The sequence below is a fragment of the Drosophila melanogaster genome, chromosome 2L (assembly GCF_000001215.4).
Source record: "Drosophila melanogaster chromosome 2L".
Lineage (NCBI taxonomy): Eukaryota > Metazoa > Arthropoda > Insecta > Diptera > Drosophilidae > Drosophila > Drosophila melanogaster.
This window is the reverse complement of record NT_033779.5, coordinates 4,807,597-4,820,289: the sequence shown is the minus strand read 5'-3', so window position 1 is coordinate 4,820,289 and position 12,693 is coordinate 4,807,597. Positions and strand designations below refer to the sequence as shown.

The window sequence follows — 12,693 nt, the reverse complement described above, 5'->3', positions numbered from 1 at the left end:
CGCCAAAAAACAACGCCCGGAGTGCTAGGACTCCAAAATGCACTGTGCGAAATTGAAAGCTGATATGGGATATCCTAACTACGATGAAAAATTGGGATGCAAAGGTAAGCAGAAGATAACCTTACTTTTCCATATTAATTTCCAATTAAGCGTCACCATTTTTTTTCGTGTGCACTTTGTGTGTGCTGCATTTGAGTTGCGACTTTGCCGCCCTGCCACATGCATCATGAATCACGCAAATTCGCGGCACGCAAAGACAATGACGCCAGCCCCTTTTCGCACCACTCGCTGGGTGTCGAGGACGCACAACTCCGGCGTTTGTAATCAGGGTCGTCAACGCGAAACTATAGTTATAATACGTAGATAGAACAAAAGGAACGTACCCTCCACTGGCATTTCCAAGGAAACTTTGCTCGTAAAAGCCGGAATAACAGTTAGCATTCATGCCGCCCTTTAAGTTTTGTGGCATTTAGTCAGGTGCCCAAAGACGGGGGAATCGGAATTTGGATACCGGCAGTGGAGTGCCGACAGCCGTTTGACAGTAAAACTCTGGCCTTGGGCGCATCTATTAAAATTTATATGCAACCGAAACTGGAACTGGACGCCAAACGGACAAGATACACACTGTGCGAAAATGTGACAGCCTCCCATAACCCGCAATGTAACTAAATATTCACTTAACTACTATTAAGTGGGATAGAAGGCAAATGAAATGACTAATCCATATGCACAGCGGAAATTATTATATTTTAGTATTTGCAATTTAAGATGTAGTACTAAATACTGAAGCATCGTTCTTAACACTTTTCGAAACTATAATCTTTCTCATGTAGCGAAGATACCTCTTTACCTGTGATGCTGATATCAGCTTGAGTGGAAAGTGAAAACATTTTTTCTCAGTGCCTTTTAGTTGAAGCACTTTCCGCGGACGGCGGTGTTGACAAACTGCTCGCAGAGTTTTTGGCTTTCGCTTGGCTTTGGCGACTTGGCGCCTCGTCCTTGGCATGAAGTTCGCCGCTGGCCTTTAATTAGCTTTTCTCGGATTACTCATACGCCATGGGGGCTGGGCTCGGGTCGAGTGGAGTGGAGTGGAGCTGGGCTCCATTGTTTCAGCACTGGCATGCGGATGTGGTTGGTCAAACGTGCATGTCGGGCACGTGTTTTGCTTTGGCTTGAAATTGGTGGTTGGGTTCGGATCGCATCGGATGGGGTTAAAGTTAAAGCGAGCGTTCTTAATGTCAGGGTCAATGCAGAATACGGGGGTCCTGCATGTGTGGAATCGACGGCCATCTTACTCGTCCCAATATTGGCGGCATGCATATAATACCCACTGACGGTGCATAAATCAAAATATATACAAAAAAAAAAATACAAGCGGGCAAAACAATGTGTGTGTTTTGTTGCTCGAGAGATACAATACAATATTTATTCAAAAGCAATTGGCCGGGCGCTTCTGTCGCCGACAGCTGCACAAAACTCGGGGGACACTTTTGACACACACACGTGGCCAGGGCGACCTTATAGTACATAATGAGTTTGCTGGGTATGCAGAGGAGCAAAGTGGCCTTGCCACTGGCAATTAGAGTTATTTTCACTAGCAATAGGGGACATGTCGGTGCTGCAACGTGCCCGCAAAATGGACAAAAACATGTGCATGAATAATACAGGTGAATGTTATGGACATTTGCCACCATTGGGGCTCGTGAAATGGTCGACTAAATCAAATATATTATAATTTGTGGGTACCAAAGGTATAAGCTTGAGGTACTAGCCAAACAATTTCTAAAAACTAATATTTTGCATTTTTAAATCTTAACTAAAATATAGTGAAATTTGATTATCCTCTTTTCTTATAGACCTCAACTAGGCGACTGTATACTTAGTGATTAAGTAAATACTTAGGTTTTTGGGCAATTCAACTTATTATATAGTTGATGGTTATCGTTAATCGAAATTTCAATACAATGCAATTTCCCGCCAAATAAAAGTGTGACCATTAGTTTATATTAAACGAAATTCCTAACATTCTTTTGCGCGCTTTGGTATTTTGCACCAATGCATTGAGTCCATCAGCTGTTTATTTAATTTCAAAACTGAATCTATAACGAAGTAAATAATTGAAAATGAGCACTTTTAAGCCAAAGTTCCTAAAACCCGAGACGGACGATGCAATCACAGATAGTGCCGGTGGTGAACAGCAGTCCTCCGCCTTTGTATTCAATGTCAATCACAATATGGGACTCATGGAGCAGGTGGGCTTACAAAATATTTCGTAAACATTTGCTAGAATAACAAATTAAACTTAAATTATTACAGAGGGAACGTTTGCCCATTCGTCAGTACCGGGATCAAATACTTTACTGCTTGGAAAAGCATCAAGTGGTCATACTAGTGGGTGAAACAGGCAGGTTTGTATGGAATTCCATGAGCTTCAAAGTAATGCTTCTAACTCTGTGGTTTTTCATATTTCCCAGTGGCAAGAGCACCCAGGTGCCACAGTATTTGTATGAATGGGGCTGGCACACCAAGGGACTCATTGGCATCACCGAACCACGACGCGTTTCCACCGTAAGTAATCCTAAAGCAAAGCAACTATAAAATCTAAAACTAAAGACTTCATTTCCAGGTTACGCTGGCTAATCGCGTGGCACAGGAACGCGGCGAACTGGTAGGTGACACGGTGGGCTATGTAGTTCGCTTCCTGGAAAGCATGAGCTCCTGTACCAAAATCAAGTTCATGACCGAGGGCATCTTGCTGAGGGAAGTCCTAGCCGATCCGCTGCTCACCCAATATGGTGTTATCATCGTGGACGAGGCGCACGAGCGGAATATGCTCACCGACATGATTTTGGGACTGCTCAAGAAGATCCTTCGCAAACGCAGCTCGCTCAAGCTCATCATTTCATCGGCCACCATAGATGCAAGCTTCTTCAGCGAGTTCTTCAGCTGGCCAGGATCGGGCGAAGTGAGCGTTAAGCTAAGCATTGAAGGTCGCATGCATCCTGTGAGTAATTTCTATCTGAACGAACCCTGCGCCGATTATGTGAAGGAAACTGTGGAGACCGTCTGGAAACTGCATCAAAAGGAGCCGCCTGGCGACATTTTGGCCTTCCTAACTGGCCAGGAGGAAGTCCTGGAGGCGCTGGATCTTCTGCGCGAATACATCGCCAGTTCGGAACAGGAGAATCTCAAGGTGCTGCCCATGTATGGTAGTATGTCGAGCACTGATCAGTTGTCGGTATTCTTTACCCCGCCCAAAGGAACCCGCAAAGTGGTGCTGGCCACGAATATAGCAGAGACCTCCATCACCATTCCGGGCATTGTTTATGTGATAGACTGCGGCTACGTCAAGGTAAAATGGTACAATCCCAAAACCTGCAGTGACAGTTTGGTTATAGTGCCCGTCAGCAAGGCGTCGGCCATCCAGAGAGCAGGACGAGCGGGTCGTATGCGTCCCGGCAAGGTCTATCGTTTGTACACTAAATCAGACTATGAAGCACTAGCTCCTCGGCAGCCACCCGAAATGCGACGCAGCGAATTGAGCGGCGCTATCTTGCAGTTAAAGGCGCTGGGCATCGGGAACATATTGCGCTTTGATTTCCCATCGCCACCACCGGCACAGAATCTACTTTCCGCACTGGAGAGTCTATTTGCCTTGGACGCCATCGATGAGCAGGGCAATCTGACGAAGCCCGTGGGTTACCTGTTGGCCGAACTCCCCTTCAGCGCTATGCTCTCCAAAATGCTCTATGTTTCCGGTCAGATGGGCTGCTCCGAGGAGATCATAACCATCATTGCGTTGCTGCAGGTGCAGTCTATATTTTCGCGCCCAGCTTCAGCGGTTGCCCAACAAAGTGGACGCATTGCACATCGAAAATTCGAAGTTGCGGAAGGGGACTTTATTACGATGTTGAACGCTTACACTGGCTTCGTGGAGGAGGGCATGACCAAGGAGTTCTGTGGCCAATACTTCCTCATCTACAGGAATCTTAAGAGGGCCCACTCGCTGAGGGAGCAACTCATCACAGTGGCCAGAAAGAAGTACGGCATTCCAATCTTCTCGTGCAAGGGCGATGTGGAAAAGTTGTGCAAGTGCATCACCGCCGGCTTCTTCACACAGGTGGCCTATCTGCATCACTCTGGAGTTTATAGACAAATCAGCAGCGGCACTGAACTGGCCATTCATCCGAACTCCACTCTCTACACACTTCCTCAAGCTCAGTACGTGGTCTATGGGGAACTGCTCCAAACGACGAAATTGTTCATGAACTACGTGACCGTAATCAAGAGAGAGTGGCTGACGGAGCTGGCGCCGCATTATTACCAACAGACCACAGTGCGGGATTAGCAGGAACTAAAGCCTTAATGATAGGTGTAAGTCTATTAAAATAGTTCATTAAATCAAATAACTAAGTTTATTGTAAAATTATAGGTGAAACGATGCCGCCTCTTGAAAAAGAACTTAAGCTTAGGTAATGGATTCCATATGATGATTCCTATTGTGTGTTTAACCAGCGGCGACGCGCCCTCGTCCCTGAAACATCATCATAGACTCGGGTCCACGGATGACACGCGACATCAGCTCCCAGCACATTTTGGCGGGCAAAAGACTGAGAAAACCAGCATTAATTACATTGTATATAACTATGTTAAATAGACTACTTACCATTTGAGAGGAGTGAGCAGGCGAATAGAGTTGGGCAGCACGCACCACACCTCGTTGCAGCGCACGGCGTTCTCGATGCGATCCGCCACATACTGCGGCTCCAGCATGGGCATCATCCGCGGCCGAACACCCGAAAACATGCCCGTGTTGATGTAGTACGGGCAGATCAAACTCATTTGGATTTGATCATAGCCATGGGCCTTCAGATCGGTGAGCAAACTCTCGTGGAAACCGATGCAGGCGTATTTGGTGGCCGCGTAGTCACTGCATCCGTAGGTGCCCAGCATTCCAGTTACCGAGCCCACAGTAACGATATGACCACGATTATTGCGCATCATGTGAGGCAGAAACGCTTTCACGGTCCAGTAGTGCGATATGATGTTAATGTTGTACGTGTTCTGGATGACCCGATCGTGCAGCTCCCAGAAGGGTTTGCAGCACACGATACCGGCATTGTTAATCAATATGTCGACGGGACCAACCTCCTCGGTCACCTGGCTGGCACGCTGGTAGATCTGCTCCCGATCTGAGATGTCCACAACGTAGCCCTTGCAGTTGTCATAACCATGTTTGGCCAACAAATCCACAGTTGTCTTTATGGCTGTGCGGAAAATTATGATCAAATATTGTTTAGCTAATCAAATTGTAAATGTAACAGCTTTCACTAGCCGTCGGGTTTTTTGACCCGCCTGGCAGAAGCTGTGACGGCGTCATTAGCAACTAGGTGTGATTTTACCTTCTTGATTTATATCCCAGATGACAATGCGGGCCTGAAGGCGAGCAAAGTTTAGGGCAATCAAACGTCCAACACCACCGCCTCCTCCTGTGATGAGCACCACCTGGCCGGAGATGTCCTGTTATGGATAATAATGAACAAGCAATCGTTTATTATAATATTGAATTTCGCATACATACATATGTAAGCAAACCTATTTAGCATACGAAAAAGGTGCGACAGACTGGTAATAGTGCATGTGGAATGACTTTTGCATAATTTAAGCTTAAGTTTGTTACTTTGGCCAACGAATGTCTTGCCACATATGCTTGAATCATAATATAAAACAGATGTTGCAAGACTGTCACCAGCTTTTACAACAAAGTTCAATCAATTTGAGCTGGGTTCAATCCCCTACAGCAGGGCATATCGGTTTCCATCGCTGAAATGCAGCAAAGGAAGCTATTTTCTGCTGTCTGCTAGTCAGATCTCAACTTTTTCTTTTGAATTGCTGGTAATTTATATGTACTTCTCTATGCAATTTATTTTTGTTTTTTTTTTTGGTGTGCGTAGAGCGTGCATTTTGCAACAACAGCAGTGACTAGGGAAAAGGCAATGTTTTGAATGAGGAAAAACTTGTTGTCATACTAAGTTGGTTACTGCTCATGGGACTCATCGGACTGTCAAGTCACGGATATTTTTGGCCACAATCCGAAGATGCGTTTAACTTGGACAAACATAAATAGCCAAAATGTAAATGGCTCAAATTCAATGTCAGCCATGGACTTTGGGTAATTGAAGACAAAGCTCCATTAAGGCAAATATTTAAACAAAATAGTTTAACTTTGCAGAAGCCAATAAATATTTAAAGTAGAAGAGGGTTCATTCATGAATAGCTAGCAAAGCGTGTGAACAAAATTGTTTGCCATCCAAGCGTATCAAAACAAAGAAAGGGGTTTGTTCAAACGCTTTTTACGACAATTTTATAAGGCTTGCAAGCGGAGTAAGTAAATTGGAAAGTTTTCAGACTTCGTACAAAATATTTGAATTAAAATATAAGTTTTTCAAGCTGAGAGTATTGTATATTCGGCTGCTTCGAAAATAGCAAATAGCGATTTGTTTTCATTACCGCCAAACTGCGCGTGGCTCATTAAGATTTGTGAAATGGCCAAAACTGACGGTTTGCAAAATAAAGCAAAAAAAAAAACAAAAGACTTGGCTTTAAGGTAGCTCTACCTATGATTGATTTCGAGTGGCGCACTGGAAGCTGCTTTAAAAAATTATAGGTATATTTTTTGTGGGTGTTCATGGACATGGTGTTGTGTAATCCGCTGGACTCAATCGGGCAAAGAAAGTCTATCAAATTAAAAACTAATATATATGCACATTTCCGTTGTACCTTTAACTTTCGAAAGCGCTGCGGCAACAGACTGTAGTAAATCGATTCGAGTACGTAGTACACCGATTTAATCGTAAACACTAGCAAGTCGAGTAAGAATTGATAGATGGCTCTGAGCGGTTGATCCATGTGCAGAAGACCCGGTGAGGCGGTCATGATGATGACTATTTTGGCTTATATCGCGCCCTTGGCAATTCAATTCGTCGTGGGACACACGTGTGCGCTGCGGTTTCAAATGGGGTTCGGTTCGAAAATTTAATTTTTAAAATTCACTGCGCATGCGCGGCTTGAATGGCTGATTAGGGCTGTGGCACACCACACAAATGGCACTGGGCCTGCGCAATTTGTTCACTTTTAATCGCGCCGCTCGAATGCAAATGAAATTCGCTGGAATTTCTCCGTCTTCCTATATGTTCGTTTCTTCTCGGATTTCGACTCGCACTCAGTGCGATCCTAAGCACTCACGTCCGTCTGGCCTGAACTCACAATCCCCACTGGTGATCTGCTGCTGTTGGTCTGGCGAAAAGCCGAAAACCTCGAGCCCAAGCCAACGCTTTTTCTATTTTGTTGCCTTTTTCCATTGTGCGACGAGATTCACACATTCACACAATCGCAGTAGAAATGCTCGGCCAGCATAAACATCAGCCGAATTGAGCACTTTCTTAACGTGGCTTTTGCTCTTTCTAGCCAAACACAAACAGCTGCTGCTTGCTGTTTGTGGCCCACTCGACCTGTTTCCTCGCTCATTTTATTGTCTTAGTCGGCCAGCATTTGATTACGTCTCATTTGATGTTGATTCCGCTTCTATTTCCATGCTACAGTGCCTATTTAAATCGGGCCAATACCAAATACCAACTGGACCAGTCTTGAAGATACTTAGTTTTCAAGAATTTTGTTAGAAGCTTAAAGCAATATACCTAATCAAGTTGGTCCTCTTGCCTGCGCAATTTGATCTGTTTCAGATCGAATATTAGAACATTGTTTATATGTAGCGTTTTTCTGTGAATAATAAAATCTAAACATTTCCCGAAAATATACAGTGGCTGCATGGAAATCATATTCGATCAACACCGAAAAGTATGCAACAATCTACTAAAGAATACAAATTTAAATTATTACAAAAATTTTCTCAGTGTCTTGTAAAACAGTACGGAATAGAATCATATATATATTACAGGTGTACTGTTACTTTCGTTACTCGTTGCACTTAAGAGTATTCTTTTCAATCACCATTTAATATATAGAATTGATGTCGTATATAAAACTAGTACCCAAATATTTACTAATGTTACCAATGTTTTGTATTTTAATATACAAACAGTTTGGACATGAAGGACTCGTTATTTGTTCTATAAGAAATCTTTGCTATTCAACTATATTTGCCACAATTCTTCAGTGATTTTTGGCTATATCTCTAGCCAAATGTATAAGTTTTGATTAGTACCAGGTGTATCCTTAATTTGCTTTGCTGATCGACAGGATAGGAAGCAGTTTGCTTTATCGATACCGATTCCAATCAATTTCAGTCACGCGGCAATCGTCACGCGGCCAACAAAACTACCGATATTTTAGCCAGGCGCGCAGAAATCCCCAGACCGACGAGCAGTGCCCAATCGATACGAGCAATCCGGCGGATACATATACACACACACACACACACACGCATGCACAGTCACACACACACAGAGAGTAGCGGTCACAGATACGGAACACACAAGCACAGGCACAGATACAGATACAGATACTGAGTTCAGTTCGGTTTCTGCTTCTTTTATTCGTCGCAACTTTGGTTGGTGGTTTCAGCCTTTCTGCACTGGGATTGGGATTGCTGTTCAGTTTATTGGTCGGCAAGCGTTCGCCCAGTGCCTGCATTCGAACAGCGCAAAATTCAGGAAAAAAACTTCAAAATTTGTGTTGGTCGAATGACACAAACCGCGCACCAGGCACTCAGGATCGCCCAGATGGTGTTTGCCCTCATATAGTTGGATGGTGGCTCTTATTGGCTGCCGTCACAGCTGCGCACTCACACAGTGCCACAAATGCCTCATGGACGGTGTGTATTGTTTTCATACCCTCACTGAAGATATTGTATTGTTTTGTGAGCTATTTCATAGCCCGGTAATAAAGTATCTTATTACTATTCGAGTTGCTCGTTTAGTTCTTGAGTTATAATGGTAAAACTTTGAAAATATATTGGTTATGTTATAATACATGCTGGGGTTGAAAATTCTGATAATCAACCAGCTTATTATTTAATTACTGTGGTTAGTAAGCAGGCAATTCATAATTCGACATACCAACCCCAACTAAATTTGATATTTTAAGATTTAGTATTATATTTTTATAAGTTTACTCACATAGTGTGGCTATAAAGTCGTCTACCAAATTTTGAAGGCATTTTTTTGCTACAAACATAAGCAAATTGAAAAATTTCCACTTTATAGGGTATATGCAGTGCGGCTTGGGTCAGAAACCTCCCTTTATTTAAGTGATAGCGCCCGGCCGGCGTCAGCTGTTTACTGTGACTGGTGCAGAAATGGAAATGACAGACCAACCAGAAATGCTTTAAAGCGGGGATAAGGCCATTACAGTGGCCAACTGGCCGAGTGGCCCGGAGGTGGAAGTAACCAGGGGCAGGGGCGGTGACGGTAGCTGTGGATGGGGCAGGGGCAGGGGCAGGAGCGGCAAAACGATCTGATGATGATGCCCCATTCGATAAGGCGAAGAATCTCAGTCTGCAGAAGAACAGGTTTTTCTTTTAGAAACGGAGCACCTTTAAATGCTTCTGCTCGTTCTGCTGCTGCAATTATGTGGGTGGAGTTCGTTCTTCATGTGGCATTGGCCATTGTTTGGCCATTGCAATCGATGATGATAGGTCCCGAGCCTATTGGCAATCACAATTGTAATTGGCCTCTCATCCGATTGACTCGAACCCTTTGAACACCCTATCCCGCCCTATTTTCCAACCCGTTTTCCACCCGTTTTTCGCCCCTTTTCCACCACCCACTTGATGCTGCTGCTGCTAGCCGATCAACAGGTGGATGTGGGGCATTTCGGTTCGGGCCCTGTTACTGGTGTTAGAAAAATGCGGCCAGCAGCAAAGCGTTCTCGCTTTTCGTTGGCTGGCATTGAAGGAGTTTTTTTCAAATTAAATTTTGTGTAGTGCGATTTGTTGTATCGCGCGTCCGTTAACAGGAGCGCAGAAAAATTAGCTAGCGGATCTCTTGCAATTTTGCGGCGGCTCATGCTGTGTGCGAGCGGGACGGCTGTACTGTAGCCGGCATTTTTGTGATGCGCAAGAGCAGGATGGCAAGAGTGCGGTCATATCTGTGCGGAGGTTTGTGTCTCCGCTAAAGCTTTTGCTAACGAAAACTTGTTTTCACTTAAAAAATAATACTACAGTTAAATTTATAATTCAATAATTTTTTAAAATTGCCTCCTTAATAAAAAAAAACTTTTTAAAATGTTGAAAAATATATATTGTATAATTATGAAAGTGGAATATACAATTTGGGCACATAAAATCTAGTTGCTTAATAACAAGCTAAAGTTGATTTATTAGTAGAAAAACGTGTATTTCGTCAACATATAACTGTTTTATACTTCTCGTTTTGAATAGAATGTTAAGGTGAATTAAGTTTATTGAATTCTATCTTATTTTCATCGAATGTGCGTCACAAAGTTGTATGACGTTTAAGTTGACATTTTTGGTTTTGTACCATTTTCTAGTTAAATTTAAAATAAGATTGTATTAGTCGCATGAATGACGTTTATTCTCAGAATCTTTACCATACATAGAATAGATTATATCCAATTATTCACGCAACTTTTTTTGATGGGTTATGACGCAGTTTTTGGGACAGGTTATCAAACCCAAAAGGAAACCCCCGAGCATAGCGAAAATTTATGAACTCGCTAATCAATTATCGTGGGATAATTCCAACATTTCAGGAATTCGGTTTATGGTCTTTTTATGTTCCTATTTATGTTCCGCATTTTAGGCAGCAAATAAGTTTAATATTTAATCAAGCAGCTGAAGAGGTCACGCGGATTAGCAACTGCAAATATTTAACGCATCTCGAGATTGATAAACTAAAATGTAAAACTGAAGCGTGGATCGAACCTCTTAAATTGTATGTGCTAAGGTCAAGCGGCACAGATGATAAATGATTCCATTAGCTAAGTTATTTCCGAAATCAGGGACATTCAAATAATATTTACAATAGTTTATCTGCTATATTTATAATTATTTCTACACAGATCAAAGTTAAACAAACTGCTAAGTTAACTTAATCAATCTCACTTAACTTCAACGAACATGCAAATTTATAATTTAAGTTAACACTTACTCACAGATTATGGCTTGTATTTTCAATAAATATTAATTTATTATAATGTCAGGTACATAAATAAATGTATAAATATATATATTTTTATCGATGCAACGCAAAATCCAAGTGTGGAATTATATTAATTTAAATCAGATTAAAGCTTTGATTTGTTTTTTTTTTTGCCTTTACATTTTTAGCCATTATAAATATTAATGAAATATTGCCTGCGATAGGTTTGATTCACTTGTGTCAAGTGTTTGAAAAATAAACCCATGGAGTTGCGCTCGTGTTTCCAACCAGTTCTGAAGATTTACACACGATCGAAATCAAATAAAGATAAATGTTCGCTTAGATAATGAAAAATGTCAGTCACAATATGGGCAAAAGGGGAGCAATGAACCAGCGTGATGGCTAAAAATATTAAACATAAATGTATTTCGTGTTGTATTTTATCGATGGATCTTTTGGCAACGCACCATGATTGATTGAGTAATTAAAACTTTTCGATTAATATGTAGAATTGTGTTTTTTCGGGACTAATGATGTGCGATAAATCAACTTTAGAGGAATATTCTCTGCGCTTACCCATCAATGAACCGCCGCAGATGAGTCATGATCACTACTCGGGTATTATGAAACCATTGATACCTTTTCCGTGTTTTACCATCCACCTCTTAAGCGACCAATCGACTACTGTTGTATTGTGGCTCAAAGTATTTGGGATCGCAGCGAAACCAGTCACATGCTGCCTTTTTGGTTCTGTCACGTACCAAGATGAGGCTACCGCAGCGTCATCCATCGAGTTGGCTGGCTATATATACATTCACTTTTTCGCATCCGCGTTATCGCCGGGCGACAATAACAAAGTAGCCGTGCCGCTCAAGAAGTGCTCTTCATCGTCGTGGTACTGGCAACTCGAATCTCGTACCTCGCACTGGGTACGCAAATGTTGTTGTCGCTCCGCTCAAGGTTGAGGCAAACTGGTATCATCATCCACATCCACATGATTGTGGCCGGGCTGTTGTTTATTGTTGTTATTTATTTTTTTTTTTTTTCGTTTATTTTCGCTTTTTTGCCGAAGCCGCTAAACTGTTAAGAGCAGTTGGCTGAATCCGAGATTGTGGCCCAATGCGGTCGCCGCTTGGCACGAGTCGCCGTGGATTAATTAGTAGCCATGTCCATTTAGCCAGCGAAGATGTTCCTCGGGGTCGACTGAAAACTAGAATACTAGAAGCCTTTCCCTTGTCATATAAATTTAGACAAATCTTTGCACGTCTAAAAATATAGCCCTGAAAGTTAATAGTAACTTATGTGTGCAATACTTCCCTGCTAATTCTACATATTCTCTACACCTTAGCTAGATATTTATAATATGTAAAAGTTGAATTACACATTAAAAATCTTTCCATCGCCTTGAATTTCCATTATTGGAATCAGTTATTGGACGCCAATTTGTAGGAGTGTGCTATTGGCCTTGAACTGATGCCAAAATCGGGCAGATCAAAAGCCAGACTAATGTGGTTAATTCTGTGTGCGCTTAACATTATCTGCGTACATTATTGTAAACAATAAAAATATTGTT

At 42.3% G+C, this 12,693-nt stretch overlaps 2 protein-coding genes, 1 long non-coding RNA gene and 1 other non-coding gene across 4 annotated transcripts; 3 read left to right on the top strand and 1 right to left on the bottom strand.

Moving 5' to 3' along the window:
• Positions 1–2,044: 2,044 nt before the first annotated feature.
• CG3225 (uncharacterized protein) lies at positions 2,045–4,677 on the top strand. Its single transcript, NM_135016.3, has 5 exons — positions 2,045–2,252; positions 2,317–2,408; positions 2,475–2,568; positions 2,627–4,374; positions 4,433–4,677. The coding sequence occupies exons 1-4, from the start codon at positions 2,124–2,126 to the stop codon at positions 4,346–4,348; spliced, it is 2,037 nt and encodes a 678-aa protein (NP_608860.1). The 5' UTR covers positions 2,045–2,123; the 3' UTR covers positions 4,349–4,374; positions 4,433–4,677.
• mir-4910 (mir-4910 stem loop) lies at positions 2,409–2,474 on the top strand. Its single transcript, NR_047888.1, has one exon. It is a non-coding gene; the product is annotated as a mir-4910 precursor RNA (primary transcript).
• On the bottom strand, positions 4,399–7,281 carry CG15629 (uncharacterized protein). Its single transcript, NM_135015.2, has 4 exons — positions 6,781–7,281; positions 5,403–5,520; positions 4,667–5,267; positions 4,399–4,610 (listed from the first exon to the last, which is right to left on the bottom strand). The coding sequence occupies exons 1-4, from the start codon at positions 6,934–6,936 to the stop codon at positions 4,508–4,510; spliced, it is 978 nt and encodes a 325-aa protein (NP_608859.1). The 5' UTR covers positions 6,937–7,281; the 3' UTR covers positions 4,399–4,507.
• A 1,063-nt stretch (positions 7,282–8,344) lies between these two features.
• Positions 8,345–8,579, top strand: lncRNA:CR45297 (long non-coding RNA:CR45297). The gene has a single exon (NR_124076.1). It is a non-coding gene; the product is annotated as a long non-coding RNA:CR45297 (long non-coding RNA).
• The last annotated feature ends 4,114 nt before the right edge of the window (positions 8,580–12,693 follow it).